This window comes from Pleurodeles waltl, chromosome 3_1 (genome assembly GCF_031143425.1).
Source record: "Pleurodeles waltl isolate 20211129_DDA chromosome 3_1, aPleWal1.hap1.20221129, whole genome shotgun sequence".
Taxonomy (NCBI): Eukaryota; Metazoa; Chordata; class Amphibia; order Caudata; family Salamandridae; genus Pleurodeles; species Pleurodeles waltl.
Genome location: NC_090440.1, coordinates 426,721,155 through 426,738,360, shown reverse-complemented (window position 1 = coordinate 426,738,360; position 17,206 = coordinate 426,721,155). Strand labels below are relative to the sequence as shown.

Here is a 17,206-nt window from a genome sequence, read left to right as displayed (position 1 = left end):
TCGAGATCAACTACAGAATCGTACAAGCAGCTTGTTCTGATGGGCAATTATCAGATTTTGTAAGAGACTTTCAAACCTAGAAGGTGGACATGTGAGCGAGAATTCTTCTAGAAGCAGAAATTGCATTGGGATAAATAAGTGAAGCTGTGCAGCAGATTTTCAGTCTGATAACAGGGAACTATGTGTACTTGAGATTTAAAACTGGAGGACCGAGTTGTCCACAGGCAGAACAGCGGTATTCGGAAAGGTTTGCTGTGGTCGCTTCTTGTGACTGGCTAAGTTGAATGTGTGTGTTCAGGAGTTGTCTGTAGCTGTGGTTCTACTCTGTGGAAGACCCCATGAGGAGTGGGAGGTGCTAAATCAAGTCTTCAGACATTCAAGCAAACTCTTCTAGGGTAAGTCTTTGACGTGTAGTGTGCATGTCTCCTCGTTTCTATGTCTACCATTGTCAGTCCCCATGTAATCATATATTCTTTTCCTGCTGTTATGGTGCCCTAGATGTCTGCTACTGTTACACAGTGCCTCTTTGTACTCATATCTTCATTTGCTTAGTCTCCCTGTTTCTACTCCTCTACGCACATTTCTCCCTGTCCTTGTTTCGGCCAATCCCCTGCTTTCACGACAGTGTATCCTATTAGCCCTATTTTGTTTTCTCCCTTAGCCACAGAGAGGGGGAACAGAGCTTTTTAAGGGGAAGAAGGGTCCGACTGCTAGTTCCACTGCATAAATTCACATCCATTGTCATGATAAATTGATAGCTAGGTACAATGTGAACTGGGCTTTAAAATAATGCAAGCAATAGGATGAAAACAGGGAATTACGGACGAAACTCAAAGGGGGAGCATTAGCCAGGCAATTGATTACGTGCTTACTGCTTTAAACATCACAGAGAATGGGCCATACTCTTACCTGCACATATGTGATAAAGGCATAGCACTGAGGGGTTAAGTGAGAGCCAGACAACTTCACCTATGAAGTGGAAATATTTCAGTATTACTACATGAATATACGTGTGAACAATTAAACACTGTTTATCATTATTTGCCATTTGACTTTTTTTGTTGTAAGTTTACTTACCAGTTTTTCTAGCCTGGGGGGGATGTGCCCCAAATGACTGCTGTACACCTGCAGATACTATGCACAACAAAACAGAACACAATTAAAAACAATCACATCGCATTCCGTTGTAACATTTTCCAGGTAACTATCTCATAAAGTTAAAAAAAGAGTACTCGTTTGTATTGGTTTTCAGGATTGTCCAAGTGTCTTTTTGAAAACCACAAAATACTTTGAATGACTTTTGCAACACGTGTCACAGTGGCTAAAATCAGTGCTCTTCTGCAACAGTTAGGTAACACCCAAACATCTGATGTAGGTCCTAGGTGCGATTATTTGGTGGCAGATATCTGCATGTATCATAATATATGAACGTGAACACTCCCGGAAGCCCCTACTATGAACTAAATAATATTTTGAACAGAAAAGAAGACATTAGTTCATCTTAGAATAAAGCCAAAAAAGCACTGTGAAAGTTTTCTGGAACGTATGGCTTATATGCACTTTCCACTCCTGCTAGTAGCGAATGCTCATTCTGGTCGTCAAGTGACTAGTTACTCAAAAGGTGAAGAGAGGATGCTTACAATAGGTCTAACCACTGGCATTCTCTTGTGGCAATATTCCAAACCATCATTCTTTTGCTCACCATGCCACTGTATCCCACGCAAATAAAAAATCACATTGGCAACTGAGCCTTCCCCCTACATCGCTTGTGAAGCATGGAACAACCTGCCACTACACATCAGAGCCTCTTCCTCACTTGAATTCTGCAAGAAGCTGAAGACCTGTTTTTTTTTTAGTAGTCCCACTAGGACAAGGTGTGGCTAAACTCACAACTGCTCAGTGCCAGAATAACCTCCTGGGCGATAGTACATTCTACAAATTAACATAACTTAATATCTCAGATCTGCCCCTACTATATGCAAATCAGTTTTGACCCTTAGGACAATGCAACAAAAAATGCCAAGGGAGATCCTCTTTGAACTAGAACAGAAACAACTCAAAAACGGGTTCGCCCTGATTGGGGATCTTCAGTCGATGTGTAGCAAGGTTCCAATGGCACAGTGAACAAGGGATCCATGTGAGGGTCAGGACTAATTTGCCTATGGCTGGGTCTAATCTGAGGGGGCATGGTGGGCAAAAGAATGATTGGTTGGAATGCTACCCTAAGCAACTGCCAGTAGTTAGACTTATTGCAAGCATCCTTCATTACCTTTTGTGTGTTTGATGTACTGCTCAAAGCACCCAAGGGTAGGCCCAGATGTGGATCCCTTGCTCACTGTGCCACTGCAACCAAGCTACACCGGACTGAAGAACTCAAACAGAGTGAAACCAGTCATGATTTGCATGTGTTCCAGTTCAGAGAAGATTTCATCCACGACAAGGCCATACAATTTAGTGTGCAACACCATAGAGGTATCATAGAAAATGGGCCTGAAAGTTCTGGACTGCTGCAGACATAACCAGGTTAAAATTGTAAATAAAATGGTACCCCATTGAAAAATTCAAGACAGTGTTGGAACTGCTTCCTTTGTGAACACATAAACAGTACTTGCCTGTAGTCGTAATACCTTGGCATATCAATCTGACTACAATTCCACATAAAGAGAAACTAAGGCATGTAAATAATTTATCAGGTCTTCTCTTTAGGTCTGGCATTAGCCAAGACCTTTTGATTTTACTGAAATTATTTATATAACATACTTACTAAAAAGGGGCTTTCAGTAGGCGCTGGTCATCCATTGGTCTGCTCCTGTGTCACTAACATCTTGCTTTTGCATGTCACAGCATACAACACGTGCAGTGGGTGAGCCTACTTCTTCCATTAGCTAAGTTCATTTTGAGTGACTGAATTTTGCTCTTTCACATAGGAGCACACACAAATAATTCCCTTCAAAGCTAGTGTTTTTGTTTTTACGTTATTGTTGCCTTGGTGTTTAGAGCATGATGTGTTTGTCCCTCTTGGTGTGAGCACAGAGCACTTACCACCTTTTTGCCTCACTGCTGCTATTTCACAGGATACAAGATTGTGTCCATTTGAAACTATTATTTATAAAGTTATCCTTTTTACCACGCACACAATGAAGTGCATTTATACCTGCACTCCTGTTTGTCATGCTGATATGTATCTTAATTGAAGACTACAGTTATACTTGTAAAGCAGTGCAGTCTCTATGTTATGCTTGTGTGGCTTTCTAGTTTGTTTTCAGTGATCTTGTATGTCATGCTAATATAGGCATTTAACTACGATATTACAAATTGAAGCTGTGCCATTTATTCAAATTCCCTGTCCTGTTATCTGTCTTTGTAACCCTATCTGTCTAACAATCCAATTATCTGGTTACCTGTCTAACAGCCTGCCTGTCTATCTAGCCACACATCTATCCACCTGTCTATCCATCTACCTTTCTGCCTCTCTGTCAAACTGTATGTCTACCTGTCTGTGGTTCTACCAGTCTATCTACCCTATGTGTCTATCAATCCATTTCTATATATCCATCTATGCAACCATGTGTCAAATTGTCTACCTATCTTCCAGTCTATCTATCTAACGGCTCTATGTATCTATGTTTGAATATTTACCTATTTTTGCAACTCTGTCTATCTGTCTTTGCCACTTTGCCTGTCTATTTTCACAACCCTGTCTGTGTGCCTGTGCATCTATCATTTGCAATCCCGCTTGTCTACTACCTATTGTTGCAAACTGATTTACTAATCTATCTAGGCAGCCCTCTTTCTCTATGGAAGCTTTTCTGTGTATGCAGCCCTGTCTACCTGCTTAACAATCTGTCTATCTGGGCAAGACTATCTCTGTACCACTATGTGTCTATCTACTCAACACTGTCTACCTATGCAACTGTATCTGTGTATCTATCTATGCAACACTATCTACACAAAATCTGTCTAGCTATACAACCCTCTCTGTCTTTCAAGCCTCTTTCCTATCTCTGTCTGTCTTTTCAACCCTGTATTTGTCATAAAGATTTATAAAATCATTACAAAAAGCATTAACAAAGACTTTTTAGGTCTGGTGTTAGCAAAGACGTTTTGATTTTACAAAAAGTATATGTATATCATAGTTATAGGGATTTTCACTCAGACTTTATCCATTAGTCTGTTGTGTCATTCACATCCAGCATGCATCATAGAGCACTGGGTCAGTCCACCTCAGCCATTAACTGACTTCACTGAGAGTTACGGCATGCTACCCCTTCACAAGGAGCTTATTCACGCACAAAGTAGTTTCCTTCAGGGTCAGGGACTTCTAAGATAATGTGTGCTCTTTGGAGACCAAAAAATATCTTTGCCTTAAGCCATTTTTTAAATGTATTTATTTGATCACTGAGTGCCCTAGGAGCTTCCCCAAACAGAAAATTTAACACAACCATGACAGAATAAAACAAGAATTGTCAGAGCCTAAAGCAGGGGTCTCCAAAAGGTAGATACTGAGCTACCAGTAGCTCGCAGACTGACACTAAGTAACTTGCATATGGTAACTGCCTGTTAGCAGAACTGACAATTTACAGCTGCCCACCCAATATGTCAGCTATTTAAAACATTGCCTATTTCTGTGATGGCTCAAAAGCTGACAGGCAGATGATGCATCTTACCCAGTTTTGAAAATTTCTTTTGTTACTATTTTTTCTCACTTCTTTCTTGCCTCTTCTTCCTCATCTTCCTTTTTGCCTTGCTTTCATGTCTTTGGGGGTCATTACGAGTACTGCGGTCTTTTGGCAAGACCGCCGTGGTTATGGCCGCCAAAAGACCACTCTGTTGCCGGTAATACAACCAGCGTATTAAGAGTCAAACTGTGAAGTCCACCAAAAAACAGCCAAATGTTCGAAACCACCAGGACACTGGAGTATGGAAAAGAGGTGGTCCCACCACCAGCACCGCCAGGCCAACAAAAATCCACCCATCAGGTTACGATCCACAAATCATGACAGCGTTTCTTCCATGGCGGAAAACCATTGGGGGTGTGAATCACGTAGGTCTGAACTCACACCACACTGAACAGAACACAGAACACAACACCACACAGAATACTTTGAATACCCCACACCTGACACATCCACACACCCGACACACCTACACACTCCACTATAAAACACCCCTACACAACCCACAGTGCTTTGCAACCAAAACACCACACACAGTCACAGACAACCAACGGTTTAGAGAGCAACAAAACGCAAGAATAGGGACCCATTTACATTTCACTACGCACACATCACACACCTGCACAACTTACACAACACAAATTGTACTACAACACATTATCCACAACAACCGTCATCCACTCACATCACACCACCTACACCTCACCATTGACCTATTTCTGCAGCCTTTTGATGGAACACTACCACGTCCCCACAAAAGCACTCAAGTGTAAAGGATGAGGAGTTGACGGTCATTGTGGAAGAAATTGTGCGGGTACAGCCACACCTGTTCGGAACACAGGTCCAGCAAACATCAATTGCCAGGAAAATTGAGTTTTGGAAAGAATAGTTAACAGGGTCAATTCTGTAGGCAGTTATCCATGCACAAGGGAGGACATCAGGAAGACATGGAACGACCTCAGGGGGAAGGTACGTTCCATGGCACCCAGGCACCAGCTGGCAGTACGCAAGACTGGCGGTGGGCTCCCCCCTCCTACTTTTACATCTTGGGAGGAGAAGGTCTTGGACATACTGCATCCTGAGGGCCTGATAGGAATTCCTGGGGGAGTAGAGTCGGGTAAGTTCCCACAAAATCCATGTCACCCAATTGTCATGTCCTGCATGCTCCCTCACCACATTAACCCACTCCAGTTAACATACCACCCACTACACCTCTGCCAAATGTTCCAATACCCCTCTCTGGCATGCCACATGTCCACTAAACGTATCTGGTTCCACAGCCCTTGGGAATGGTATGTAAAGTATAGGGAACTCTTTGCACTACTACTCCGACAATGCAATATCCCACCAATGTGAAAACCTGAAGTGTACCACATGTGAGATGGCATGCATGTGAAATGAACTACCAATCTAGCCCATCTGGTATGTGCACGTGTGAAACAGTTAATGTCAATGGTAGCAATACAATGGCCAACTCCCACTATCATCACAAGCAAAACACAGCTAAAGCGGAGTGCCCATCCTAATGCCCTTAGAATAAAGATTCTAAAGATTGTAAGTTACTCACCTGAGCTAGAAGTGTAGATGCCAAAGTGGCTACACATGCAGTACATCCAATTGCAGGTCAATGTCTATTACTTTCTCCCTAACTGTGTCCCTACTGTGACAGTATTGTACTCCTGTTTGTACCATGTATCATGCCAGACACTTCACTATAAAGATCAACATCAATGTCAATAATCAGACAACATAAGATGGTTTCAGCAGCCCAATCACTACCAACATTGTTTAACAGCTTCAAGCATGGTGTTATATTGAAATCACTGAGTCACATGTTGTACTAAGTAAGATTGGGCAGCAGCTGTCATTGTCAAATCTGGGAATCATGTTAAGGAACTGTCTGAATCTCACACAACATCAATAATACCCTAAATGTAACAGCTACTCTGTGTTACACTTCTACCACAGGTAACCTTGCCAATGTCACCATGGACAGGATACCAGAGACTGCCAAGACACCTCTAGATGAAGGCCCCAGTGAGCACACACACCCCTAGATGTGTGGTCACTGAAGACAAAGCTAGCCCATCGGGGACACCTGGTCAGTCAACAACTGTCAGCCTCACCTTGCTCACATCGACTCCTTCCAGCCCTGTCTACATCACTGGCAACCATTTGCCCCCAAAACCTGTGTACCAGGGCCTGTATCATCCATTGTGTGCCCCACAGTACAGGTAACTGAGTCTCCTCTTGTCACCCCTGAAGATGATGGTCCTGTCACCCCTGAAGATGATGGTCCTGCCACCACTGGGAGTGGGCACACTGTGCCAGGGGCACAGGCACGTGGGGTTGGGGTACGTGGGAGGGATAATGTCTGCCAGAGGATGGGGGCTCAAAGGGACAATACTGACTAGGAAACCATATGCCAAGTCTTGGGAGCCTACAAATTTTCCCAAGGCATGCTCAGGTAATCACCATGATGGGGGAAATCCAACAGCTGCAGAAGGACCACCGCCATGAAGTCATGCAGCAGTGGCAGGCACAAAATGCCATCCTGACGTCCACTGCTGGGGTGCTGAGGGACATCAACACTACCCTGAGTAGGTCTGCAGCACAACATCAGGCCTCTCCACTAGTAATGTCTCTTCAGGCCCTCCAACATCTGTGGCTGCTAGTGGAATTGAGGCGCTGCCAGAGGAAGGACAAGCCTCAGATACCCCACTCTCTGTAGCAGAGGAACCAACCCCCCCCCCCTCCCCAAACGTGGGCGTCCACCCAGACATCCAGGAGGAGCAGATGCCAAGACCAAATCCACTGCTCAGAATTGGACCTCTCCTCGCTTGTTCCCCTTGTGTGCCACAGATACACCCTGTTGACTGTTCTGAAACCAATCTCAATTTTCCCATGGTACAAGGACACTGGACTTGTGTATCCTTATGGTGTAGCAGCTACCCTCATGATTCCAGCCACCATGACTGAACCCTTCACTGTTTATATTGTGTTTCTGTAAGTTACAAGTCACACTAATTGTTTTACTGTCACAATAAATAACACTTAAACACAGGTCCTGTGCATGTGTCATTTATCAACCATGTGCAACTGTTATGCATGCCAACTCTGGTATCAATATGTCCCTCTGTATTGTACAAGCTATGCTATGGACATCACATGTGGACTCTATCAGCAGGAGACTCATTACATTAGGATTCTTACACTGACAGATTCAAAAACAGTTGTATGCTACATCCAAACACATTTATTGGTAGATATGCAAACAGCACAAGTAACATCAGGGTGTTTGCTATGGTGTCAAACACTGCTAAACCACAGGATAAGGAAGTTAGGGACATGTCAGTCTTCCTACAAGCCAGGAGGCATGCAGATTGGTCCTTTGTATCACCTGGTAAAGCCGTATCACATAACCATACCTTAGCTTTCTAATATTCATACCCCATGGTACAGACAGATATCAGTACTGATGTCCCCAGTGCAGGGATCTTTTACTTACATTGGTCAGACACCTGTAGGCTTGCCACTCACCTATGTCACAGACACATGCACATTAGTCTGTAAAGTAGGAACACTGACAGCTAGGTTCAAGGTAGATTACATGCAACAAAACCATTGTGATGGTAGAGGCTATTGTTCTACATTTTCACATGTGCCAGACACATGTGGACACACAAATGACACCATTTGACCACCTCCAGTACTCTACAGGTTATCTTGATGGGAAAACACAATTCCACGCTGGTGTCCTGACAGTCTGGCCATGTTAGTTACACTCCACATACTCATTGCAATTATTACCTGGTTTCAGCCATGTCCACTCCTCATGTCTGCCTGCGATTCCCATCTGCTTTTGACACTGTCTGTGACTTGCCAAGGATGAGGAGCCAAATTGGAATTCGGCAAATCTTAGATTGACATAGATAAGAGATAGGACATAGCAGAAAACATTCTCCAATTCAGACAAGTCATGTTCATAACAGTAGGTTTGCATGTGTAGACCACTCTGTTTTATACAAAATTACAGTCTACATGCACAACTTACTAATAGGCATTGGAGCTACCTAAAACCTCATAGCTGATGGTAAAAAGTAGGTGACATGCTACCCATCAACTCAAGGTTACAAAAGTAAATCACAGCATCAAGAATACATCACATACATTGAGTCACTTGAAGTACTGATTGATGAGATCTGCCCGAAGTCTCCTGCTTCATCTTCGTCTGGCTCATCATCAATTGGCAAATCTCCATTTCCACCCACAGGTTCTGCAGGCTACCCCTCATCTGGTAGGAATGGTATCTGACGCCTCAGGACAAGGTTGTGGAGCATGCAGCAGGAAACAATTATTTGACATAACTGGTTAGGTGAGTAGAGGAGGGCTCTTCCTGATCTGTCCAGGCAGCGAAATCTTACCTTCAGGAGCCCAAAAGTCCACTTGACGACGACACCTTGCCCTTCCATAGGCCTCACTGTAGCAGACTTCCCCTGGCGTGGTTGGGTATCTCATTGGTGACAACAACCAAGGATGGTTTGGATAGCTAGAGTCACTGTACGCAAATATGTAGAAATACACAAACATATATCCAGGACTTGCACAATTGTGATCGCAGGAGATAAACTTTGTAAACACACGCGTCAAATCTGAATTACCAACCAGCCAGGCCCTCTCTGTGTTCAGTCCTGTCATCAGCAGTGGGATATTGCTGTTCCGCACGATGAAGGAATCATGGACTGATCCTGGATACTTTGCACTGACTTGTGAAATGTACTGGTCTGCCAAACACACAACTTGAACGTTGCTAGAGTGATAGTTTTTCCTGTTCCTATAGACCTGTTCCTTGCACTGGAGGGAACCAAGGCTACATGGGTGCCATCTATGGCTCTAAGGAAATGTAGAATGCGTCCCATTGCAAAAAACTTTGCCTTCACGTAGGCCAAATCCGCACGTTGGGGAAACCTGATGTAGCTGTCCAGGTGTTTCAAAAATACTGACAAGACATCTTTCAAAACCAGACTGAACATGGGCTGAGACGTACAAATTACTTACCTTCAGTAACAAAATATCTAGTAGAGACATATTCTAGTTGCAGATTCCTTACCTTAGAATTTCCCCCAGGCATCAGACTGGATCCGGAGATTTTTCTTCGAGCAATACCCTTGCGTGTCGGTAGGTGGCATCGGTCGACTCCGCGGGCATTGTAGTCGCCGTGATGACATCGGGTGTAGTACATAGACGCCACCTCAGCAGTGACAACAGTTTATTTTAATGTCTTTCCACGCCAAAGCGCAGAGCCACTAAGAACACTGAGATTGGTGTGCCAGAGCTAAGGACCTGAAGGGGGGAACCCCTGTCCCTAGAAATCAGTTCGCAAGCAAGGAGGATGGGTGGGTCGGTAAGGAATCTGCAACTACAATATGTCTCTACCAGATATTTCGTTACCGAAGGTAAGTAACTTGTATATCTGATAGAGACTTCTAGTTGCAGATTCCTTACCTTAGAATAGATACCCAAGCAATGCCATCCTCGGTGGTGGGCTACGAACCAAGATCATACTAGGAAGTCCTGCAGGACCAAACAACCAAAGTAGCCATCCCAACAAACCTGAATGTCCAGGTAATAGTGTTTAGCAACCGTGTGCAGGAACTTCACATGCTAACGCAGTGGAAGCAGCAGTTGCTCTGGTGGAATCAGAAAGCGAGCCCTCAGGGGGTTGCTTCTTGGCCAAAGCGTAGCAGATCTTGATGCAAAGAAGTACCCATCGAGAGATGGTATGTTTTTGCACCGCCTTCCCTTTCTTCGCACCCACATACCAAACAAAGAGTTGATCATCCACCCGGAAATCTTTAGTATGATAAAGATAGAACGCCAACGCTCTTTTTGGGTCCAGACGGTGGAGTCTCTCCTCCTCATGGGAAGGATGTGGGGGTGCATAGGAAGTAGGTAGGGTGATGGACTGGCCTACATGAAAAGGCGTAACCACCTTTGGAAGGATGGAAGCCTTAGTGTGCAACACCACTTTGTCAGGGTGAAGAGACAAGTACGGAGGTTTGGACGAAAGGGCCTGAAGCTCACTCACCCTGCGAGCAGAGGTGATGGCAACAAGAAAGACAGTTTTGAAGGGAAGGCACTGTAAGGGACATTTGTGCATCGGCTCAAAGGGAGTACACATTAAATAAGTAAGGACAAGATTGAGGTCCCACTGAGGCATGATAAATGGAGTGGGAGGAAATAAATGGGTGAGACTTTTTAGGAATCTACTCAAAATAGGAGATTTAAAGAGTGAGGGCTGATCAGGTAGCCTAAGAAAGGCCAAAATGGCAGATAAATACCCTTTAATGGTGCCCAAAGCAGAGCCCTGCTGGGCCAAAGAAAGAATGAACAAAAGAACCTCGGGCAGAGAGGGTTCAACAGATTTGTTGGTGCACCATGCCACAAATTTATGCCAACGACAGGCGTATACCGTTTTGGTGGAGGGACGCCTGGCTGCCAAGATAACATCACAGACTTCGGGTGGAAGATCAAAAGTCATCAACTGTCGCCGCTCAATCTCCACGCATGAAGGCGGAGATTGGACAGTTTTGTGTGGAGACCCGTCCCCTGCTGCTGCGACAGAAGATCCGCCCGAAGAGGCAGTCTGAGTGGAGGATCGATGGCCATACTCAATAGCTCTGGATACCATACTCTCCGTGCCCAGTCCAGAGCCACCAAAATGACTTGGGCCCGGTCGTTCCTGATCTTCTTGAGAACTCTGGTCAGAAGTGGTATAGGCGTAAAAGCGTAAAGGAGGCTGGACTCTCGGAGCGAGTGTCGCCTTGGAAACTCCAACGTGCAAAACAGCTGACATTGCGCATTATATGCGGAGGCGAACAGATCGAACGGAAGCGAACAGATCTAACCAAGGCTCTCCCCACTGCTGAAAGAGACCTTACACCACCTCCGGATGGAGACGCCATTCGTGATCGGCTGTGCATTGATGGCTGAGTTCGTCCGGTCTGTCGTTGAGAGAACCCGCCAGATGTTGAACCACTAGGGTAATACCCTAATGTTCAAGCCATGCCCAGAGACCTATTGCCTCTTGACAAAGGGTCCAGGACCCTACTCCGCCCTGTTTGTTGCAGTACCATATGGCAGTAGTATTGTCCGTGAACGCCTCCACTACTTTCCCTTTGAGAGAGGGAAGAAATGCTTTCAACGCAAGCCTTATCGCCTGGAGCTCCAGAAGATTGATATGGAGCCCAGACTCCGCCGAAGACCAGAGGACTCTGATCTCTCTGCTTCTCCCATGTGGCCGCTCCAACCCAGAGGTGATGCATCTGTCACTATAGATAGATCTGGTTGGGGGAGGGAGAGGGATCTCCAGTGGACCGAATGCGGATTCGAAAGCCACCACTGCAGGTCTTTCGCAGTCCCCTCCGAGATCTGAACCATGTCAGAGAGATTCCCCTGATGCTGCGCCCACTGGAACTTCAAGTCCCACTGCAGAGCCCACATATGCCATCTGGCATGTGTCACTAGCAGGATGCAAGAGGCCATGAGGCCCAGTAGCCTCAGAGTCAGTCTCACCGAAACCAGAGGATGAAAGATCGGAATCATAGCCTGAATATCTCGGACTCGCTTTTCGGGAGGATAAGCTCGAAAATGCAAAGTGTCCAGAACAGATCTGATAAAAGGGAGCATCTGGGAGGGAGTCAGGTGTGACTTTGGCACGTTTATAGTGAACCCCAGCGTGTGCAGGAGGTTCGCTGTAGTCAGAAGGTGGGAGACTACTTTCTGGGGCGAGTCCTCCTTCAACAGCCAGTCGTCGAGGTAGGGGAAGACTGAGACCCCTAACCAGCTGCAACCACCGCCATCACTTTCGTGAACACCCGAGGGGCGCTGGTAAGGCAGAAGGGGAGCACAGTAAACTGATAGTGCTCGTGACCTACCACAAATCGTAGGTAACATCTGTGGGCAGGCAGGATGGGGATGTGGAAATAAGCGTCCTGCAAGTCCAACGCTACCATCGAGTCTCCTGGGTCTAGGCCAGACAGAACCAGAGGAAAGGTGAGCATTTTGAATTTCTCCTTCTTGAGGAAGTAGTTGAAGTCCCGAAGGTCTAGGATAGGACGTAAGCCCTTGTCCTTTTTCGGCACCAAAAAGTAGCGGGAATAACAACTACGACCTACTTCTGGCACAGGGACCTTCTCTATAGCTCCCTTGGCCAAGAGAGCCATGACGTCCTGGCGGAGAAGTGCCAAATGATCCTCCGGGAGTTGGCTGAGTGATGGAGGCATGGCTGGTGGGGCAGATTCGAAAGGGAGGGAGTAGCCCTTTCGAACGATCTGCAAGACCCACCTGTCCGTAGTGATGGATTCCCAGTGGGGCAGGTGATAGCGAATCCTGCCAGCAACTGAATGGGAGTGAGGGGACACACTAGGAGGGTTTGGAGGCTGCAGCAGGGGCAGAGGTGAACTGGGTAGACCTCTGGTTCCCTGTCCCACGTCCACGTGGGAATCCGCGTCCCCGGCCACGCAGCGGCTAAAAAGCATGGGCGGCACAGAGGCTGGGTGGGAGACGCAACAGGGAGCCCCTTCCGTGGCCACAAAAGAGGCGAGAAGCAGACTGCGGGGCATAGGAAAGACCAAGGGACCGAGCCGTAGCCCAGGAATCCTTGAATCTCTCCAAGGCCGAGTCCGCTTTGTCTCCAAAGAGATGGGAGCCATCAAAGGGCATGTCCATGAGAGACTGTTGGACATCCCCAGAAAAACCAGAAGTACGCAACCAGGCGTGGCGGCTTAAGGTCACTGTCGTAGAAACCGATCTGCCCAGAGAGCCGGTCTTGTGCAGCCCACATCGGATTGTGAACTTCGCCGCATCTCTCGCATTGTTGACAGCTTTTACGACGAAAGCACGGGCCTCCTCCGGTATCTGCGGCAGGACTTGCGCAACCGTATCCCACAGAGAGTGGGTATAGCAGCCCAAAAGGCATGCGGTATTCACAGACCGCAGCGCAGACTGGAGGAAGAAAACAACTTCTTCCCAAATTGTTCAAGCCTTTTTGATTCCCTATCCGGGTTACGAAAGGGAATGCGCCTGAAAAATAGGAAGCCTGGTTGACAAGACTCTCAGGCGTGGGGTGTTGGGATAGGAATTTAGGGTCATTCGGAGCAGGCTGATGGCAGCGTGCAAAAGTCCTATTCACAGGAGCTCCTGTGTTGGGTTTTGACCAAGTACCCAAAAGGACATTGGTGAGAGATTCATTGAAAGGTAAAAGGGGTTCAGATGTGGAAGCCCCTGGCTGAAGCACCTTCATCAGGAGCTTGGACCTGACCTGTACAGTAGGTAGCTCAAGGCCAAGGACCTTGGCCGCCCTACTGACCACCATACCATAAGTCGCTCCCTCCGCAGTAGCCACGGTAGGAGACAGCATGGCAGTATTTGGAGAAGTGTCCAGTTCACTGGCATCGCTCAATTCCTGTGCCCAGTCCAAAGATGGGTCTTCCGGGTATTCATAAGGGTCTAGGGACCCCTCCAATCCTTCCCCAAATTCATACCCACAGGAAAAAGGGTCCAAATCCGACATGGGGTGAATAGGCCCCATTGAAGACAAAGGTGGCTTCTACCAACGCCGCTCCGTGTCGTCGGGGATAAGGATCGGGTCAATGTCGATAGTGGCCACTACAGACGTCGGGAGCGTTGAAAATCAACCCAGCGCCAGGGAAGGTCTCAGTGGTGCAACGGTCGCCAGTGCGGATCCGGAGGGAACCTCGGTAGCCGGAGCCAAAGCCGCCGGCGCTGATCCCGAAGGCCCCTCAACCGAACCCCTTGGGCCCGAAGGTGCCGTATCGGGGTCAGTCCACCCAAAGGTGAGGCACATGGCATCATAGAATTCCTTAAGTTGGACAGGGGTCGCTCCGGCTCCCCGAAACTCGGGGAAGCATGGAGAGGACCCAGAAGCAGGCCACAGGTCAGAGGCCTTGAGCGTCGACGCTCCACCCGCGTCGCGTTAGCCAAGCGACGGGGCGAAGTTGAAGTGAGATGAGACCACTTCAACTTCTTACCTGCACCCAAAGATTTTGAGGAAGACGAGTGGTGATGGCTCTGCGAATGGTCTTGAGACCTTCCTCTCGAGCGAGATCGGGACCTACACGGAGTCGAGCAACAGGCTGCCATGAGCTTGAGGGACTGCTCCCTTAAAGCCTTCGGGTGCATGGCCTGGCACTCAGAGCACGACTTCAGGTCGTGCTCAAGACACCACAGCCAAACCTGATGCGGATCCATCACTAACATCATGCGGTGACAGTCCTCGCATGGCTTGAACCTGGTCTTCAGGGACATCCTTGACGCACCAAAAGCTCACTAGAAAATGCAACAAAATGGTTGAAATCGGTCAAAAAGAGACCAGGGTAGCTCTCTCCAAATCAGCGCATGGCGCGGAAAGAAGAGAACTGACGTCACTGCGCTGAGGCGGCATCTATGTACCTCTCCTGACGTCATCACGGCGACTACGATGCCAACAACGCCTGCGGAGTCGACTGACACCACCTACCGACGCACAAGCGTATTGCTCAAAGAAAAATCTCTGGATCCAGTCTGACGCCTGGGGCAAATTCTACAGTAAGGAGTCTGCACCTAGAAGTCTCTATCAGATATCCCTGCAGTTAGGGTCACTATATTCTGAAAGGACTCAGTGGCCAGAAAGTGTAGCACTGACATTACTTGAACAATGGGAGGTATGCTATAGGGATTCTGACTGGCAGACATCAGATCTGTCTCCAACTGATCACAAAGATCCATGATTGTATGCCTATTCAGGCGATATGTATGGATAGTATGTCTCTCCTCCATGGTATGCAGGTCTACTAGTGGGCGGTACACTGTAGGTTGTCTTCCTCTCCTCATGCCAGGGTAACTATGTGGAAACATATACATTTTGTATGTGACAAGAAAAATGCACACATAATGAACATGTACATATACAACTCATACATATCTGCAGTTGAGGTTGGTTACAACATCTGACATATACAGTACAGCATATTGCTATGCATCCTTTGACACTCCCCCTGGTGCACATTCCCTCAATTATGTAATGTAATGCAGTTGAGGTGGGTTACAACATCTACAGTAGAGCATTTTGCTATGCTTCCTTTGACACTCCCCTTGGTGCATATTCCCTCAATTATCTAATGTACTATACATGCATTTTTATCTGTAACTGTTAGTCCGATCGACTTTACATGTGAAATGCATTTTGAGCACCTATTGTACATTACTGACGCACCATAGAGTGTTAACAATAGCTGTACATTTCTATCACCACAAATCCCTCTATTACACAGCTTTAACTACTCACATGCACAAATAGACTACTAAACCTGAAGGCACTACTTACTGATATTTAGCACATTGTAGTTATTTGTTAATGACGCATATTCACAATACTTCTGTTACTGAAATGTGCTCAAAATGGCAGCCGACTAACCTACTGTACTGGACATGTGGAAGTGACCTAATTCCGCAGGCGGATGTCGTCATGGTGGTGAGCGGTCACAACCGCAGTAGAAATTGCCAATGGAACACATTGCTGCCTTTGGGAGACTTGGGCCAATGGCAATGTCCGCTGGCGGTGACGGTCCTGTATGTGGAAGACATGACCGCCATCTTTTGCAGTATTGCTCACTTGACTCCTGACACTTCTGCCAGCAAACCCTCCAGTACCTGAGCTGCTGTGTACTGCCTTTAGGAGCTATCATGCCAAGTCCTGCAGGTGATAGCGCCCCAGCCTTCACCCCAGAAGAGCTGGACAAGCTTGTGGAGGAGGTCCTACCCCTGTATAGACAGCTATATGTTGCACCAGAGGAGCAAGCGAGTCCAATGGTATACCTGTGTGTGAAAGGTGGGGAGTATGATGGAGTACCTGAAATTTAAAGTTGTGAATGTGTTGATGCATGCAGATGCTAAACTGTGTATGAGTGTGGACTGAGAGGATGGAAATGTGTGCCTACTTACTGTCACTGACGTGTTCTGTCCACTTGTGTTGGTATGGTGCATGTGGACATGACTTTTTGCTTTTGTCTTTGTCATCTATGCAGGTCAACGCCCATCAAAAAAAGGGAATCTGGCATGCCATCGCCAAGCAAGTGCGGACCCTGGGGGGTCCACAGCCGGTGGAGCACCCACTGTAGGAAGCAGTGGGAGGACCTAGGATGCTGGGCCCGGAAGTCTGCAGAGGCCCAGCTGGGGATATCCTCCCAATGAGGGAGGGGTGCACGCCGGACCTTGACCCCCACTAATGGCCCCCGCATTTTGACGGTGGCCTTCCCTGAGCACAACAGCCACAAGTCGGTAAGTACTGACCAAACATATTTACATGCCTGTGCCAGTTAAATGTATGATGGCTAAGAATCTCAGCTGTGATAATGTGGCAAGTGCTACAGATAAAGGGTCTCCTAGGAAGCCATAGTACTACAGTTGACACCATTGATACACAGATGTGTACATTATATAGTGTATAGGGACATGTTTCTCACCTATGT

The 17,206-nt window shown here is 46.9% G+C and overlaps 1 protein-coding gene across 4 annotated transcripts in view; it reads right to left on the bottom strand.

Moving 5' to 3' along the window:
* The window catches only part of FANCI (FA complementation group I), a 714,639-nt gene that overhangs the window by 72,645 nt on the left and 624,788 nt on the right, over positions 1-17,206 (bottom strand). For all 4 annotated transcript variants that reach the window (XM_069222692.1, XM_069222696.1, XM_069222693.1 and 1 more), the window contains 2 exons: positions 1,078-1,134; positions 910-969 (listed from right to left, as the gene is read on the bottom strand). In XM_069222692.1, the coding sequence (XP_069078793.1) occupies positions 910-969; positions 1,078-1,134 (117 nt within the window). The remainder of the gene's footprint in view (positions 1-909; positions 970-1,077; positions 1,135-17,206) is intronic.